This window comes from Cydia fagiglandana, chromosome 1 (genome assembly GCF_963556715.1).
Source record: "Cydia fagiglandana chromosome 1, ilCydFagi1.1, whole genome shotgun sequence".
NCBI lineage: Eukaryota > Metazoa > Arthropoda > Insecta > Lepidoptera > Tortricidae > Cydia > Cydia fagiglandana.
In genome coordinates, this window is record NC_085932.1 from 18,820,681 (window position 1) to 18,840,401 (window position 19,721).

The 19,721-nt window shown below is 35.3% G+C and overlaps 1 protein-coding gene across 1 annotated transcript; it reads right to left on the reverse strand.

Annotated features, from left to right (window-relative positions):
* Positions 1 to 3,502: 3,502 nt before the first annotated feature.
* Positions 3,503 to 11,109, reverse strand: LOC134665317 (fibroblast growth factor receptor homolog 1-like). The gene is made up of 12 exons (XM_063522241.1): positions 11,007 to 11,109; positions 10,377 to 10,607; positions 9,355 to 9,555; positions 8,695 to 8,876; positions 8,323 to 8,473; positions 7,777 to 8,012; positions 7,253 to 7,499; positions 6,976 to 7,165; positions 6,774 to 6,873; positions 5,459 to 5,652; positions 4,590 to 4,727; positions 3,503 to 3,879 (listed from the first exon to the last, which is right to left on the reverse strand). Exons 1-12 carry the CDS (start codon positions 11,074 to 11,076, stop codon positions 3,771 to 3,773), a joined length of 2,049 nt encoding a protein of 682 aa, XP_063378311.1. The 5' UTR covers positions 11,077 to 11,109; the 3' UTR covers positions 3,503 to 3,770.
* Positions 11,110 to 19,721: the final 8,612 nt, after the last annotated feature.

The following is a 19,721-nucleotide window of genomic DNA, read 5'->3' on the forward strand; positions in this document are numbered from 1 at the left end:
AAATTAATATGTCTGTAAAACGAAGCAAGAATTAAATTAAGAAGATGAATTGAATAAAAAAGTCCTCTTCCAGATTTAGCGCTATCTACTGAGTATACCATTAGACAATGTGTAGACATGTCGACTGACACATGATCGTAGTTTGTGTGTTTTTCGCTAGGTAGCGCTTTTGGCATCTAATTGAGATTTGTATTGTATTGCCTAGAAAATAAAGGTTACTGCTTGTAACACTGCCGCCTTAAGAAAAAAAACCATAACTGACAAAAAGTAAGTTTCGAGAGAAAGCCAAAAAACTTTGCACTCCTGTTCAAATAGGTTAAATTCAAAGTACAAAGTTGAAACTTTTGTTTATGAACAAAGTAATTGTGTAGAATTTTTATGCGTTGTAAATTATTCGATATCTATTTATTTAAATAAGTTATTTAGAAAAAATAGTTACTGCCTCGTGATATAAATAAAATAAAAATATCTTTACTAACATTAAATGACATACGTGTGTACTTATGGTTTTTGTGTTAGTTTTGCACTACGATGTCTAAGAAATAAAAACACAAGTACACAGTTGTGCTTATGTTACTGACCGATCTCGAAGCTGAAAAAGCACAATTGGGTACTTTATGTTTTTTTTGCTTAGTTAACGTTATCAAATTATGATTTATCTCGTTAAAGGAGTTCTTAAAAATACGATAAATGCTTCATAATTATTTATTTCAAGAAAAAAAATTAGATATTTCATTTATAATACAATATAAAACTAATAAAATGCACAATTAGCTTGCACTACCTAAGTAAAAATGCTATTAGGGATCTTTAAAATGTCATGAACATGATGTAATACAAAATTGAAATGAGGTACAAGTAGATTGTACTAAGTACTAGTCCTTAATTTATTGAGATGATGCTGATGTTTGTGGCTAGACATTACTTTCTTGAATGTCACATCTGGCCATAAGAAGCAACCGTCTGCTCCTGGACGACTGCCGCATCGTTAAGGTGATAGTCCATTTCCAACGGCAGCTGCAATACTGTTTATTTTACTATGGAAATTGACAATGACAGCGACGCGTTCAGTACCGGTAGTGCAGCTACGGTTAGAAATGGAATGTGTTACCATTAGTAATCTGATAACCAAAACAAAAAAAACGCACCCACAGCCAAGAAGCAAGCACAAACAGCCTTTGCGTTCTAGAATAAAATATGGTTAGAATTAAAATGTTAGATACAGCTCAAACACTCAGAAAATTATCAATTTTATTTCATTATAACAAAACTTGCAATCATAAAAATAACAACAAAGCGATACTCATGAAACAAACATAATGAAAAATAAATAGTTGGGAAATGCCTGTTTCATGAACAAGTATGACATTGGGCGGTGTATCCCATACTAAAATTAAGCTATGTGCCAATGTAAAACTGTAAGTGTTATTTTGCAACATACATAAAGCTCGGTGGTGCCGGAGTGATCACACATAGGACCGAAAGTATAAGCCACGTTATTTTAAGCCATTGTACCTTAAATTCGTGGTTAGGGTTATAATATGTTTTAATCTCAATAGACAAGTTACTTAACACCAATATAAATAAAGAGATAATGTTAATTCCAGATACGCATATGTATACATTTGAATACGCGCGCCAAGCCTTAACTACCTACTAGAATGACCGTGACAAATATACCTAAAGTTATTCAAAAATATAGGCAAAATCTGGAATACGCGACGAGATGAGTAACGTAACATGGATATAAGTATACTTACAAATAATTTTTGACACTTATTACAATCACGTATACACATTAACACTTCTAATATTTTTTGAAGTAGTCACAGGAGTAATTAATACGTGCGTCGTACGCGCAACCTCTTCCGAAGGAAAGTAATCAGGAGTGAACCGGCCAAAATCTGTCCTTATAGGGGGACCGGAGGGGGACTACCTACTAGCCTGATAAAGCATAACTGACCACAACGTTTAATAAATAAAGCACAAGTTTACTTTTTTGCAACCGATAATAAGCAGAAAAAGCATAAGGAAGAGTCATACGAGATAGAAAAAACATAACGTGCAACTTATGTTTTTTCAGATTTCCAGAGTTATGACTAATAATTATTTTATACTAACAAGAATGAACACTTCTGTCAACTTATGGGTTTTTTACATAGAAATTTTGTAGAAAACCAATATTATGGTTTTTCTTCTTGTGAAATAATTGTTTGGCTCAAATTCAAGACAAAGGAAAAAAACACAAGTCGTCAATTTAGTACTTTTCTGTCTATGAATATATACTTATGCTTTTTCTTTCTCAAAAAGGCAGTAACTTTACCAAAATGGTGTGTAGTTATGCTTGTCTAAATCGTGACCTGTTACAGATAAAGAAATAACTGCTAGATAGAAAAATCACATTTTTCTTCCTGATTTCGAGGGTATCAATAACTCAATTTCGCAAAAATTGACACTTATGGTTTTTTTTCTTAAGGCGGCAGAACAGTCGTAACTATAGCTGGTCAAGCAAATCTTGTCAGTAAAAAAGGCGCGAAATTCAAATTTTCTATAGGACGATATAACTTCGCGCCTACATTTTTCAAATTTGCCCCTTTTTCTACTGACAAAATCTGCTTGACCAAGTATAAAACAACAATGTTTTCCTTGGGTACAGAAGTTTAAGCAGTTGCATTAGAAGCACAGATAACTTTCCAATAAGACCTCACGGTGTTTATTTAATTTAAGCTTAACCCTCGGAGAAGCTATGTAAGTGTGAATAATTAAATTACGATACACATACCTAACAAAATTTAAACTTTCGATGTTCGCGGTATACCAATCTACCTTTAAAGACCAATTTTACAAAAATCTAATTATATAAAGCGGCCAAGTGCGAGTCGGACTCGCCCATGAAGGGTTCCGCAGCAAGTAACATAATAAAATTGCGGTTTACGATTTATGACATATTAAAAAAAACTACCTTACTAGATCTCGTTGAAAGCAATTTTCTGTGAAAGTTTGCATAGTAATGTAGGTACATCATATATTTTTTTTTAGTTTTATCATTCTCTTATTTTACTTTACACTTACCAAGTTTCAACAGTATGGTTCTTATAGTTTCGGAAAAAAGTGGCTGTGACATACGGACGGACAGACAGACAGAGAGACATGACGAATCCATAAGGGTTCCGTTTTTTGCCATTTGGCTACGGAACTCTAAAAAGTGTCCAAATGCTGCCTATCTCCCCTAGGTACTATTAGGTAGGTATAATATTACCTATGAGGCCTATGAAGGTATAGGTAGATATTATGATATGAACGTAGGTGTCATAGGTAAAACATGGGTAAAACACATTAAACTTATTTTTCATATACTATAACCACAGCACAGAACTTACATACTTATAAGTAGGTATTCACCTACTAAAATTTCCACTGTTATCACTATGAAATACGTAGTCGTATCATATTAGTACAAGTTTTACTTAATATTTGCAATTGGGTGACAAAACAATAATCATTAAATAATACTGTATTTATTTATATAGGTAATTATAATAACATTTCTTATATACAATAAACAGTCATATCTTATGTAGATAGGTAGTCAGACCTAGATAAGTCTGCAACGATTTTGAGAGCGCACGTGTTATTTTAAACGTCATTAAACTTCTATGAAATTATGACGTATAAATTTATAACACTTGCATTGCGTGTGCTATCAAAATCGTTGCAGGCTTATCTAGGTCTAACTCTATCTATCTTTTTCCACTATCAATACGATTGTTTTATAAATGTTCTATACTGGCGACTGTCTCTTCCAACTTCTGCTTAAGCTCACTGAATGACGGCCGGTCATCTGGATTGAAGGAGCAGCAATGCTGTATCAACTGGTACCTGCGGACCACAACAATTATTAACATTCTTACCTTACTGAAGTAGGTAGTCACCTGCATTAATATGTTACTCTTCGAAGGCCTCAAAAATATCTGACACGATCTTATTTGTAGAGCCATAAGACCGTGTCACATATTTTTACAGCCTTCGAAGAGTAACATATTCTTGCAGGTGACTGTACTTACCCCGTTCACGGTTTTAAAGGACAATGATAGAGGGCCTTTCAAAAATTACCGATTTGATCCCGATGTATGTAAGTATGTAGGTTCCTAGCATGTAGTTATAAATGTCTGATCTAATGGTTTTATAAATGTATGGAGCCAAATTTATCCTCTTGTAGAACCTAATATGCGGATTAAATCGGCATCTCTTAAGGTCCCTTATTGCTCTGTACCCACAGAACGCGGCAATCTATATTACAGTAGTGAATGACAGGAGTTGCCTAATTTATAGTACCTATTTGTCGGGCTTGGATGAGCATCCGAAAACCTCCATTGTCATTCATAACAAGCCGACGGCCTGCAGGACTACAGGGACTATCGACTGATTGAGGGACTGCAGGACTATCGAATATCGACGAACTATCTTTTTATACTTAGCTCATACAATATTTAAGAGATAGAAAAGCAGATTGAGACTAATTTATTTTTAATGTTATTGGTAGCCCCTCTGAGAAGGGGTATTAGATCTTATAAGACACGAATACCTACATGTTTTCGCTGCAGTTGTCCGGCCGTTGCATTCGCTTGCCCTGTCTCAAATAATTGTACAGAAAGTGGACGGGGATTTTTGCATATGGAGTTTCCCCGTATGTCATTATTTCCCAAGTGAGCACGCCAAAGGACCATCTGCAAAGTCAAAATAGGTAGGTAAGTATAAAGTAGTTAAATACGATTGTACATGATAAATTAAAACTTCAAGATAATATTTTAAAAGTAAGTACATAGGTACCCAGTGGCGTAGCTAGGGGGGGGGGCGGCGGGGGCGGTCCGCCCCGGGTGTCACCCATATAAAAATTCGTAAAATGAAAGCGATGGAGTAAATCCTAAGCTATTTAACAAAAATTACAATTACTCTTTTTAAACCTTATTTTACAATTTTGATTGAATTTTGGGGTGACACCCACAATTTCCGCACCGGGTGCCACCCATGCTAGCTACGCCACTGTAGGTACCTAACCTAACATTACAAAGCGTTTTGACGAAGTTTTTGTAGTGCTCGTGGTAGAGCAGCGTACCTGCCGTGTAGTTCATGTAGTCATCAACATACCTAACATAAGTATGTACTTAAAATAACAAGTGTACTGAAGCATCGCTTGTACCTATATGATACACCCTCTAGTCTCTTCTGTATATACACTCTCAGTCACACATTAGACTTCGTGGTGTACCTAGTAATATTATAGTTGTGGCAGAGCGACTCGAGGCGGCCGCCATCATCCACTGCACACCACGGGCAGCTTCCAGGCCGTGCACTTGATGTAGTCAACATATTTAAAGTAACAAGTGTACTGAAGCATCGCTTGAATGTCGACGACTAACAGAGCATTTAGATGAATGATTAACTTAACTTCACTCACACATCTGACTTCGTGGTGTAGTAGTTGTGGCAGAGCGACTCGGGCGCCATCCACCGTACAGGCAGCTTGCCGGCCGTCCGCTTGCGGTAGTAGTCGGAGTCGCGCACGTCGCGCGCCAGCCCGAAGTCGGCCACTTTTAGCACGCGCGAGCCCGACACCAGCACGTTGCGCGCTGCTAGGTCGCGGTGGATGCACTAGGATAGGATAATGATACGTTTTTTATTTACCTATAAGTTGTCACGTACAATAATTTGTTACACAATGAAGGCCGCAAAAATATCTGACTCGAACTTATTTGTAGAGCCATAAGAGCGTGTCACATATTTTTGCAGCCTTCAAAGAGTAACATATTATTGCTGGTGACTGTAATCTAATCGAAGGGTGGTTGAAGAGATCCCTTATAGGGATAAGTTCGCCTTTGTACTTCCATTACTGTAATTTATTTTTGTAAACCTGTGTTGTGTACAATAAAGTGATTACTACTACTACTACTACTACTACTGTACCTAAGTACAGTTGGCGTTCAAATGTGCATGGACATGTTTGAACCGGAATATTAAGGCATTACGGTCGACTTCTATCCATGCACTTTTGAACGCCACTGTACTTACCATGTGACGCGGACAACGACTGATAAACTTTAACAAAAAAAACTCTTTTATCTACACACATGTCATTATTGCTCTATAATACGTTCAGAAACCGTAGGAAATGACAAGTTTTATTACAACCAATTTTACTATGAGAACTTTCTTATCTGTGGTAGTAGGAAAATTTGTACTTTAATGTACATAACGTTATAGATTTTTGTAGGTTATGAGTTTAAATTTGGAACAGCAGTCAAAACTCAAGTAGGTCTCTATTCTAGTATCCATAGATATTAAAACAGTTATCGATACGAAACGTCAATTTAGTATGTTTTTTTAATATAAACCGCACGACATTTGATCTCGAGTGACATGAGAATAGGGACTTCATTCTTTTGTCTAGAATTTTAAAAAAACTAAGGATGTGTGACATGCGTGAAAAAAGTTTTCATTCACCACAATTTGACGTACAGTTTATCTTTTAGTTAGTTTTAAGTATGTGTTTAGATAAAGTAGTGTATGTAACTGTACATAATTAGGCATTAAAACACTCGTGTGATCCTATTAAGAAACTCACTAACGTTCGTTTCTTAAACCCACACTCGTATTTTAATGCCTCTCATTATGTAGCAGTCACATAAACTACTATAAATAAATAAATTAATTGATTAACTGTTTTCTTATATACGTAAACGAAGAATTTTACACAAAAAATACAGCGCACTTACGCCTCGTGATGCTAGGTAATCCATTCCTCTGGCCACCTGAAGAGTAAACTGCGCTAACTCATGATGCTTCAGAGGCATTTGGTCTCCGCTTGGACCATTACTGCTCATGTAAAATAAAATAAATATGAAAATATTTTTTATTTTCTAGTTAAATACTTAAGTAGGTACTTTAGAAACTTGCTAGAATTCAAATAGAACTTACTCTGTATTAGGTTTATGTTTCTTGAGGTAGTCGCGCAAGCATCCGTTGGCTGCGTATTCAACTACAGCATAAAGCGGACCACCTTTGGTGCAGCATCCCAGCAAGTTAATGATGTTCTCGTGCTTTCCGATCATCTTCATTATCTCTATCTCCGACACAAACGATATCATGTCGGCATCAGAATGACCCTCTTAAAAAGAACATGTAATTATGTCACTAGAGAATATTAGATTTTCTGTGTTAGGTAAATTTTAGACTTTCAGTAACATACTCGTACCTTTCAGCATTTTAACAGCAACAGTACTGGGAAAATTGCTGTACGATTTTCCACGATATTTTGCCTGGACTACCTTTCCAAATTCACCTTCACCAAGGTCTTTTCCCAAAGTTAAACATCGTCTATCAATTTCCCATTTATTGTCGGGAGGAAACGTATACTCTGAACCGTTTAGGATATCATAATCAGGATACCTGTCAATTATGTCTGAGACACTTTGCTTTTCTATCCTCACCTTAGGCATTTGCTAAAAAAAGTGAATAGTTTACTCTCGTTTCGTGGGAAAATTAGATTAATTAGTACCTATATATTCATACTAATTTTGCAGTAGGTATACTCGCAGTGTTTCCACACATGACACATGTTAATTCAATGTTACGTTTCCTACTGCTTATAACTTAAATGGACTAAACATTTTTAATGCTCATTTGAAAGTTCAAGGAAGGAAGGAGCTTAGGAGGAAGGAAGGAGGAGAAGAAGAAGGAAAGTAGGATAAGGATCCTACATTACGGGAAGTTACTTACCAAAGTACCTTCAGGAGTATAACCGTTGCTCCTCTCCCTTTCTATAGAGACAACTTTCATCCATTGCTCAAACATCACCTCTCTTGCCGTCTCAACGGCATGCCGCTTCAAAAGCCTCTCTCTATTAAATTTTAATAATACCACTACCACTACTATGAAGCTAATAATCAGTAATGTTGACAAAATAGCTGTAATAAGCCATTTTGAAATACTTCTCTTTTTATTTCCAGCACCACCTTAAAACAAGCCAGATTTAACCTTAATTTAAATACATGTTTAATTACAATGTACCTATCATTTGATTTACATAAATTTATGTACGTATTATTTACATATATATAATTATCATAATAAAGAAATAAAGAGTGATAAATATTCTTGAAAATAGGTGAAGTACCTACCTAAGCTTGAAAAATAACAAAATAAAATTTTGCCTTAACTTTAAAGGTCTAGTCTAGTTTATTGCACTAAGTAATAAGTATCGACTCATCACGATTGTTTATGGAAAATGCAGGTAGGTAAGTAATAAAATAGTACTAAATTTACCATTTGACGGTTTGCCCAAAACTGTTACTTTAAGATAACCTGTAGCCTGGTCTGAGCCAATAGAGTTATTGGTGATGCATAAGTACCAGCCTTCATCCGTCTCCGTGGCATTGCGTATTGTCAATGTATTATCTGAAATAATGTATTTATCCTAAAAACAAAATTCTCATTAATACGATTCATTTTACTTAGAATAAAAAGATTAAATGATTTAAAGCGTACGGACAATACGGATGATCAACTTTTATATATATTTAATATATTACATATATTTTTAAGGCACAGTTCTAGAGGAACATTCAAGCGCGCGTGCATGCATCCAATTGATATAAGCAAAATCCAACATTTCGATAAGGTAGAAAAGTAACCAACTTCCTGAGTTAAGAACTCTTGTGTTGCATTATGTCCAGATCCAGAGATCAGCTTTGCCCATTTGACAGAATACTCTGTAAGGTTCACCGTGGGGCAAGCCCAAACAACGGAGTCCCTGATTACGACTGTTGTGTTTCCAGGATAACCTTTTCTGATGGACGGGAATAGTTTAGGGTAGCCGGCTAAAATACAGGTAAATTGTAATAGTTATTTGTTTTACAAGCGGGCAAAGTTGTTGTTTAACCATTCGTGATAATATTGATATCCGATCAAGCGAAAGGTTCCAAAATTTAACCATGAGCGCAGCGAGTGTTTCGAAAAGTGGAATCTTGAGCGTTGCGAGAGTTTCAAGGTACGAGGGTTAAACATACTTTGTCTCCGAGTGAAACACAAAATTTTTCACCACACCAACGAGATGAAATTACTATTAACTATGAAATAGCAAAAAAATTAAACCTAATCAAATCCAAGTGAACGTAATAAAAAATCATTCGAAATCATCATTTAAATGTAAATTCTAACAGTTAAGATAAGGAAGCAACTCAAAATGCACATCTAATAAAACAGATAATAAAACCGATAAGCTTGATAAATGTAGTACTCTCTGGTACTATCAACAAGGATATATGATATATGTTATTTGCGTATTTTCTTTCTTACTGATTATTAACCGATGAACATGCTCCGTGCAACCGAAAGGGTTACAGATACGACACGTGTAATTCCCGCTATCTTCAGCCACTAGATCATGAAGTAATATACTCCATACGTCATACGTTACTGGAAGAACTCCACCACGGTTTGTCCTTTTCACAGGCGTTATATTATCTTTGTACCAGGTAATGTTTGGGGCTGGTGTACCTGAAATAAAACTAATCAATTTTATTCAACTACTAAAATAACAACATCTTAGCCAAACCAATCAGTGTTTAATATCCAGCAACGGAAAGGCAGCTTACATTCACGCGGGTTCATTATACATTACGAGTTATACCTATAGGTACGACGAAATTAGCGCCTAAGGCCCTATAGCGAAAAATGAAAATCAAAATTTCTTTATCTGCATCTCTATCGCCCCAATACGCAAGAGAGATAGAGATGAAATGAGAGAGAGAAATCTTCCTAGGATAACCTGACATGAGTGAGTGCGAGTTATCCGAGGACGATATTGTGGACAGGGCGAAGTGGAGAAGGTTAAGCAGGAAAGCTGATCCCTCCACTCCATCATGTGGGATATATAGCTACGAAGAGATAGATATAAAATAATTTAATGCTGCATTTGTAACGTTCTTCTAACGCAGAAATTATATACAATATACCTACCAGGTAGGTATATAGGTAGGTCCTACCTATATCTTAACTCAACAATACCTCCCTTGAAATTAGAGTTGACACGGTGTATATCTTCAAAAATCCGCATGAATTCATATAATTAATTTGACCTTAGTAGGACATCTAGTTTATCGTAGGGTACCTAGTGCATAATTTATACCATGAGCTGTTATCCAAGTATATGGAAAAATAAACTATTAGCAGGAAAAAACAAATGAGTCGATTGTGACGTACCAATGGAAAAACCTTCTATTAACGATTCTGTGTTTATTATGCTATTTACCTTAACAAAATGCATCGAGAATTAAAATATTCGATCCTTATTCCAAACCAAAAGTTTAAGACAGTACCTTCAGGTTCACATTTCATTACGGCTGAATGTCCTATATCCTTATACTCTTCTTCAAATTCATGTTCAACATTTTTAAGAACTGGTGCTGCACTATTCGATGCTCTTCTGATTCTTGTTTTCGTGTCGTTTTGAAAAAAATCCACTTCTTCACCATAAGGTATATAATATACTTGCATCAAAGGTTTAAGTACACTCCGCGGTAACGAAACTGTATATTTTGCCGAATTCACTTAAATCAAACAAAAAATTATCAGTTTTTGCCCAATTCAGATTTAAAGCATTTTAAGGGGAGAATGGGAAGTTCTTTATCAATTATGAATAGATCTATAGAATAGACCTAATTGTAGGTAATTGTTATGAATTATTCATAATTAAATCGCATTTCAAATTGTTTTGTGTGGTCAGTTTTTTCCATTACAAATTATTTATTTTGATTTCAATTATTTAAATACAGGAAGTTGAAACAAAACTGTTAATTAAAATATCATAGGTTACTATTATGTGCTTAAGTGAAAGTGACCAAAGTGAAGTAGGTATAGGTACACCCAATATCCAAGTAATTAGAGTATTTTATTTATTTTATACTCCTCACTCATCGTCGTCAATACATATAATAAAAAAAACTTACCCAAATAGAAATGAATAATGAAATTAAAACTTATTATAGACACAAATGGTAGCATCTCCTTAAAAACCATAATAATCGGTAATAAATTTTACAAGGGCACAACAATAATCACTCAAATATAATTCAATAAAGGGCACAACTATATTAAAAATAAACAAAAACACATAACTTATAACAGTTATAACATGGCAGTAAAACATGCTGCAGCACTGGCAAAGAATAAATGACTGGATTTTACAAGGAAACTGTGACAAGTATGCATGATTCAAACTATGTAATAATCGTATATATACTCCGTAATTTCGTCGCACTTTCAAGACGGTAGGTTGGGGTGACAACCAGGTTAAAATTAGTATGAAGATCTAACTTTGCCAAGTCATTATACGTATTAAAAATTAAAGATATCTTATTGATACGGTTTAACACCCCCTGGCACTGACTAAAATAACCGACTTGGTTTCACATAATATCTCAAAACTTTTTTGTAGTAGATGAATTGCATTGCGAGACTTGCATCTTTTTACATGTAATGTTTTTGATGGTTTCATATTTATTTGACCGTAAAATAAATGATCTTCAACCAAAAATGGAAGTATATGTACCTATATTATTTGGTATCGAAATGATCTTTCACATATTATTAATCTTAATATCTGGGAGACCGGGCTTTGCTCGGAAAACATAGAAAAACTCAAAAATGCGTGTTTTCCCAGAGATAAGACCTAGCTAGATCGATTTTTCGGGCCCGACCTACCTACTATACCTACCAAATTTCATCGAAATTGTTAGAGCCGTTTCCGAGATCCCCGAAATATATATAAGTAAATAAATAAATATACAAGAATTGCTGGTTTAAAGGTATAATATCCTACCTACATATATAATCATATAGGTATTAAAACAAAAATAAATTCAAACTTTTGTTTTTTTTTTTAAGTAATTAGGACTTAAGTACCTATGTAGGACATAACATACTCAATACAGTTAGAGAATATTATCTTAAAACATTCACTGCCAGTGACCCGCCAGGCGGGGGTACGTAGGCGGTTTTTGCTACAAACGAGAAAGAACGTGCTAAGTACCGGCTACGCTCATAGCGCGTAGCTCTCGCTGCGCTGGCAGTAAATGTGTTAAGAAACGGTTACAACGATTTAATATAACTTAAAATTAAAATACATTACCTTCATTTATTTATTTTTCGTCTTAAGTTAGGTTATTTATAATATGAATATAAAAGTAAAATATAAAAACATTTACAAAACAATAAAAAATACATATAAACACATTATAAAAAACGTAGCCAAAACATTTATTATTATTCGATATTATTATTCTTATTTTCAATGGCTTAAATTAACCCATTATAAAGTGTAAAATAATAGTATTGATCCAACCTACCGTAAAATATTCAATAATAGGTACTTAAGTTTCGTAAGGTAGCTCGGTAGGTATATTGACAAAACCATGATGAACACAGTAGATCGAAGGAGAAGTTTAATTTATTGTACTTATATTTTACAAAATAAAAACAATGGTCGGTGCCGACAGTATTAAATATTTCATTACAACATTTATACATCTCTAACACTTTCGAGATTACGATACGTAGAATAAAACTTATATTTGGTAGTAATTGCTTTGGTTTATTTTTAATCATTAAATAAACTAAACAGAAGAGGCAGTTTATTTTATACATATTTAATTTAAGTATATTTAAGTTTCGTTTTTAATTCCTTTTAATTCGTTAAAAAGTTTATAATCTATATATATATAACGAGGAGTAGATAAATTAATGGTAATCCATGAACGGCACAGCTAAAACGATAGAATTCATAAAATATTAATTGTAGGAATGCAGCGAGGTTGACTGCGACACTTTTCCAATTCAAATCTGACTGACGGTTCCACTCAGGATGTCATCTCATTTCGGGCTGTCCTCAGAATCAGCCAGGAACCAATCCATTAAAGAAGCTGTTCGGGTCATTCATATAAAAGTCACTGTATCGCAGTCAAACACACTCAAGCATAGACTATTTCAATACTTGACATTCCATCAAACGCAGCCGTCATACATTCATTATGACGGTCTGCGACACGGCCATTCTGACCTTTCACACGTCCTCGTGGGAAGAATACTATCCAAGTCTAAACTCCACAGGAATAACAAGTCCACTCGGCTATCCTGACCACAATCATAAGTGCAAACAGACTTTACATACGTTTGCTCGATCAAGTTCATTCGAATTTTATTTATGAATATAAGAATTTCAAAGCCGAAACAAGTTCAAGTGCAAGTTCGCAATAACCTTATTTGCTTAGGGCTTTATTATCAGCAAAAATGGAACAGGTTATTCGACTAGTAGTATTCTGTCTGCGTCATTGGCTAAACCACCAATAAAAAAAACCACGACATATTGCGTAACCCGCAATCTGCATCATTGGCTAAACCACCAATGACAAACCACAACATAATGCGTAACCCGCAATCTGCATCATTGGCTAAACCACCAATGAAAAACCACAACATATTGCGTAACCCGCAATCTGCATCATTGGCTAAACCACCAATGAAAAACCACAACATATTGCGTAACCCGCAATCTGCATCATTGGCTAAACCACCAATGAAAAACCACAACATATTGCGTAACCCGCAATCTGCATCATTGGCTAAACCACCAATGACAAACCACAACATAATGCGTAACCCGCAATCTGCATCATTGGCTAAACCACCAATGAAAAACCACAACATATTGCGTAACCCGCAATCTGCATCATTGGCTAAACCACCAATGAAAAACCACAACATATTGCATAACTCGCAATCTGCATCATTGGCTAAACCACCAATGACTAACCACAACATAATGCGTAACCCGCAATCTGCATCATTGGCTAAACCACCAATGAAAAACCACAACATATTGCATAATCCGCAATCTGCATCATTGGCTAAACCACCAATGACAAACCACAACATAATGCGTAACCCGCAATCTCCATCATTGGCTAAACCACCAATGAAAAACCACAACATATTGCGTAATCCGCAATCTCCATCATTGGCTAAACCACCAATGAAAAACCACAGATGTACTACTAGTAGGTATCATTCGCGTGAGAATATTAAACATTATATCAACTTATTAATTAATGATTTATTAATTATTCGAAGTCATCATTGCGAACTTGCTCCAGACTGCATTATCAATTATCATCGTCTAGATTTCCCCTAACCAATAGTGAGCATACTTGTAGGTACCTACTGTAGGTAGGTAAGCATGAATTGTTTCGATATGCATCTATCACCTTTCACCACCTATCAGGTGATCAAAATTGAAATTAAGTTAAAATTGCTCAGTCGGGCCTTATCTTACATCCTCGGTCCTTAAAAATCGGTTTCGCAGCGACTATTACATCACCTCACCATTCCACTCACCGTTCGTTATTTTTTATAACCATTAACGAAAAGAAAACAATCGTACAAAACACTTATGCTGGCTTACTGTCATGAAAATATTTTTCATAAATAAATAACTAACATAAATAAATAAACTTGGACAACTTGCTTTGTTTGATTTTAAAAACAAGATCGTTATGCTTAATCATCGAAACACCACTTCAACTTAAAAGCACGGAGGTAGGTGTTTCATCATCACTTATATAGGTACCACATGCAACATATGCTATAACGTCTTATGAAAGTGAAAATCGTGAAGCGTGTTTCATCTGTGTACCAATAGACATTAAATTTCTAATTTCAATCAAATCAAACTTATTACAAACTTGACAAACGTATTACTTTCTTGATCGATCCATCCTACCCCTGGGAAAAAAAGAACAAACAAAGGCGGGCTTTGTATAAGTAATTGCATCAAAGCAATACAAATTCGGGAATGTGAATAGTTCTACACTAACACTCAGTGTCCAAAATATCTCCATATCATAATTAAAATCAAATTAAAATAATTACCCGATCGGTATGCCTTAAGTTAATTGACAGCAAATTTCAGTACCTAGTCCATAGGGCAGACGACGACGAGTTGACGTTACTGAAACACGATTTAAGTCGCTCTTTAATGTACATGTTCAAATGAAAATACACATTTGTCCATTTGTGCATCATTCTAATATGTCAAATCTGTATGTAACATTAACATTACCCATTATGTCAACAACATTATTTGTCGTATTGATGACAACTTCTAATTTCTACATGCGTAAATAGCTTTTCAGTTTACGGGTGGATCAACTATTTTGTTGCCACTCTGTCCCGCTGCTCAGGGGAGCAAAGTGACAGTTTGTAGGAAGGATTCTACCGGTCGTTGTCGTTTCAAGGAAAAATAAATAAATTAAATTAATTAACACAATCTTAAACACATGCCACACATGCATGCATACCCTCTGCGCCATCGGAAACGGGGAAGCGAATGCTAAATTGCAATCTATGTTTGACTCATATATACATTGCAAGTTAAATTAAAATTTGTCAAAATCCATTCCCAGCCCCGGACACTGGAGGCCTCGGTAATCGTTTGCTTTCGGATGTGACGATGACGTCTAGTTCAGTTCATAGTTTCGTATCAAATGGCAAAGAGACCACAAGATCAGTTTTATATGTTAAAAACTTAAGTACAAAACCTAAGTACTGTTACACGATACGTTTACCCCTTTCAAATCGATCAAATAGATAAGTAACTGATTAGTATAAGTACCCTTTGAAACCAAACAAATCAATCTTGAATTTTATATAGGAATTTTGGTGCATTGCTCCACATATCAATCGATACCATATATTTTGATTAAACTTTAAATAGCGAAAACTTGAAATAAATAAATTTTATTCGTAGTTTCGTAATTTAATTTGACATAACAGATCATCACTAAACAGACTTGCCAAATATTGACAGCATTCTAAATGTCCTGTTAAGAAAATAAAATGAGAACTGCTCACCAAATAAACAAAGTCTGTCAATGTCAGCTGCGATATACGCATCGTGGGCAGGAGCGATCCTTCAGCTCGGTCTCCACCACACCAGCCACCACCACCAGCAAATTAGAAAGCTGCGGCAGCAGCATCAGGCTAGGAGCTTCGGTTTTGTAAAGCTGGATTTCCTGGAATCGTTATTTTTAAGCCATGAATTCCAAGCAATGCGAATTGGCATTGATTCCATTACTTATGCAGATTTAACATATGCATAATGCGTGTGTTAATCATGATAAAACTAAGTTGATTATCCTTATTTTACCAACTTATACCAAAGGTCTTTTATATTGTTGCTCATGAAGTCATAAGAAGTAGAATGACACCTAATTTGTACCGTGTAAGTTGAATTAATGAATGAATGTTGTAGTCGTAGTAACCTTAGTTCCTTGCTAAGTTTACTACCAGCTATAGAGGCTATGCGCGTTGTAGGGCCCGCCATCCTGCGGCCCAAATCAGAAACATATGTGCACATGTACATTGCCAAAGCAAGTGCTACCATCAACTGTTCTCGCCAGCACGCCTCCTTGTGCACAGGCTCCGCCATCCTGCGGGCCACATCGGAAGCACAAACGACACACTCACGCCTCGCGCCAAAAATCTGACGGCTCCTATACTGCCCCCTATAGTTTATATATGCACGGGGCCTATCAGCATAATTACGTTATTTAATTATGTGTAGGAATAATATCAAATATAGCAGCTGCAATTTCCTGTTAAGTTTAGCCGTCAAAATCGGCCTAAATTTATGAAATTGGAACGAAACCTGTCCTTGTATTTTAGTTGTACAGGTTGCACTGCCAGAACACGGAGGCACGCAGCATACACGTTGTTCGAGTCCGGGGGTCGCGCTTGTCCGTCACAGTAGGTAGATCCAGTACGGGCAGCACCAGGCGAATATCACATTAAGAGATAGATCACTTTACCCCTGGAAGGTAAATTTTTACATGCGTAGCACACGTTTAGTGTATAAGCACAAGCACAGTATATAGGGTTATAATAGATACGGGCCATACCTGATCTTTAAAATTAATAGTGGAAGCTAAATATGCGTATCTGACATATTTATCAAAATAGTAAATAACAGTTGCTAAGCAACTATGTAACCTTTATGAATATAAAGGTAAAAGGTAGAAAAAGTACGCAATATAATAAGATTATAACCTTTTTAATAGTGCTAGACCCAGTCCTGTACTAATTGAGCAATAGGATTGCCTTCCATTACTTTATGGAAGTTTATGGAATAAACCATTGAATATTATATGCTCTAAAGACGTATTAACACTGTTATAAATCTAAGAAACATAAGCAGCAGAGCATTGAAACTTTAGCATTATTTTTCATACAGTTTAATGGGCTTCCAAGACTTCTTCTTCCTCGCGCTATCTCGGCCTTCTGCCACGGCTCACGGAAGCATGAAGTTCGCTTGACAACTCATCCCAAGAATTAACGTAGCATATGAGCGTAACGTAGCATAATGTATGATAGGCACTATTATTTTGAATCAAACTTTGACATGGGCAAGACGATCCATGACGATTCCATAATACCTTACACTCAATTTACTTATCCATATTATACATCGAAAACAGTTTCAACTCACCTGATGTATTTTCATAAAATATTTTCAAATTTTTACGTGTATACCTTACTAGTGGGCTCACCACCACTATATTTACTTCTATTTATACTTTTCTGTGGGAAAAGGGTAAAGGGAGCCACTTCTGATAACGAGGAGTAGATAAATTAATGGTAATCCATGAACGGCACAGCTAAAACGATAGAATTCATAAAATATTAATTGTAGGAATGCAGCGAGGTTGACTGCGACACTTTTCCAATTCAAATCTGACTGACGGTTCCACTCAGGATGTCATCTCATTTCGGGCTGTCCTCAGAATCAGCCAGGAACCAATCCATTAAAGAAGCTGTTCGGGTCATTCATATAAAAGTCACTGTATCGCAGTCAAACACACTCAAGCATAGACTATTTCAATACTTGACATTCCATCAAACGCAGCCGTCATACATTCATTATGACGGTCTGCGACATATAAATGCAAGTGTCCTGACTGACTGACTGACTGACTGACTGATTCATCAACGCAGAGCCGAAGCTACAAAAGCCAGAAAGTTGAAATTTGCACACCAGATTGCATTTATAAAGTGTACAAGAGATAAGAAGCGATTTTGAGAAATTCAACCCCTAAGGGGGTTAAAAAGGGGATGAAAGTTTGTATGGGGTTAAAGTTTTCTTTTAAGCTAGGAATTTAAAACTTCGTAAAAAGATATGTCATTAAAATACAAGAAAACTAATTTCAGAGTTTTTGAAAATTCATCCCCTAAGGTGGTGAAAAAGGGGTTGAAAGTTTGTATGGAAATCAAAAATTTTTTCGAGTGGTGGACTTGAATCTTTGTATTTAGGGATATTATTAGAAGACAGGAAAAGTAATTTCAGCGTTTTGTAAAATTCATCCCCTAACAGGGTTAAAAAGGGGTTGAAAATTTTAATCCATTACAAATGCTTTGAAACTTCTTAGAAAGGCATAATAGCCGATTACAAAAAAAAGTGATTGCAACGTTTTTGGAAATTCAACCCCTAAGGGGGTTAAAAAGGGGATGAAAGTTCGTCTTCGGGTGCAAATTTTATTTTAAGCTAGGAACTTGAAACTTTGTAAAAATGTATCAAATTCAAATACAAGAAAACTAATTTCAGCGTTTTAGAAAATTCATCCCCCAATGTGGTTAAAAAGGGGTTGAAAGTTTGCATGGATATCAAAATTTTTTTCGAGCGCGGGACTTGAGTCTTTGTATTTGGGGATATTATTAGAAGACAATAAAAGTAATTTCAGCGTTTTGTAAAATTCATCTCCTAACAGGGTTAAAAAGGGGATGAAAGTTTGTATGGGGTTGAAGTTTTCTTTTGAGCTAGGAATTTGAAACTTCGTTAAAAGATATATTATTAAAATACAAGAAAACTAATTTCAGCGTTCTTGAAAATTCATCCCCTAAGGTGGTGAAAAAGGGGTTGAAAGTTTGTATGGATATCAAAATTTTTTTCGAGCGCGGGACTTGAATCTTTGTATTTGGGGATATTCTTAGAAGGCAATAAAAGTAATTTCAGCGTTTTGTAAAATTCATCCCCTAACAGGGTTAAAAAGGGGTTGAAAATTTTAATCCATTACTAATGCTTTGAAACTTCTTAGAAAGACATAATAGCCGATTACAAAAAAAGTAAGCAATTGCAACGTTTTAGGAAATTCTACCCCTAAGGGGGTTAAAAAGGGGGTGAAAGTTCGTCTTGGGGTGTAAATTTAATTTTAAGCTAGGAACTTGAACTTTTTGCAAAAAAAAAGGTATTAAAATAAAAAACATGAAAACTAATTCAAGCATTTTTGAAAATTATCCTTCAAGGTGGTGAGAAAGAGGTTGAAAGTTTGTATGGAGATCAGATATTTTGTGAGTGCGGAACTTTAATCTTTGTATAAGGGCATAGGTACCTATTATGAGAATACAAGAAAAGTAATTTCAGCAACCAACATCAAAATCCACTTGAAATAAAACTTCATACAAATTGCTAAAAAAGAAAAGTACTTAATTTCAACATTGCTTGGATATGAAAATTATAGGTACTAAAGATGTAAAATGTTGAAGATAAGATTCCACGCGGACGAAGTCGCGGGCAACAGCTAGTCTAGTATATATGTATATTGAATAAAAAAAAACGG

Excerpts from the sequence above, each read along its gene's own strand:
- LOC134665317 (XM_063522241.1), bottom strand. The coding sequence starts at position 11,076 with ATGGTTTTTAAGGAGATGCTACCATTTGTGTCTATAATAAGTTTTAAT. Across the intron at positions 9,556-10,376 it reads AATGAAATGTGAACCTGAAG|GTACACCAGCCCCAAACATT; the intron begins GTACTGTCTTAA and ends GTTTTATTTCAG. Across the intron at positions 3,880-4,589 it reads GACAACTGCAGCGAAAACAT|GTACCAGTTGATACAGCATT; the intron begins GTAGGTATTCGT and ends TGTGGTCCGCAG.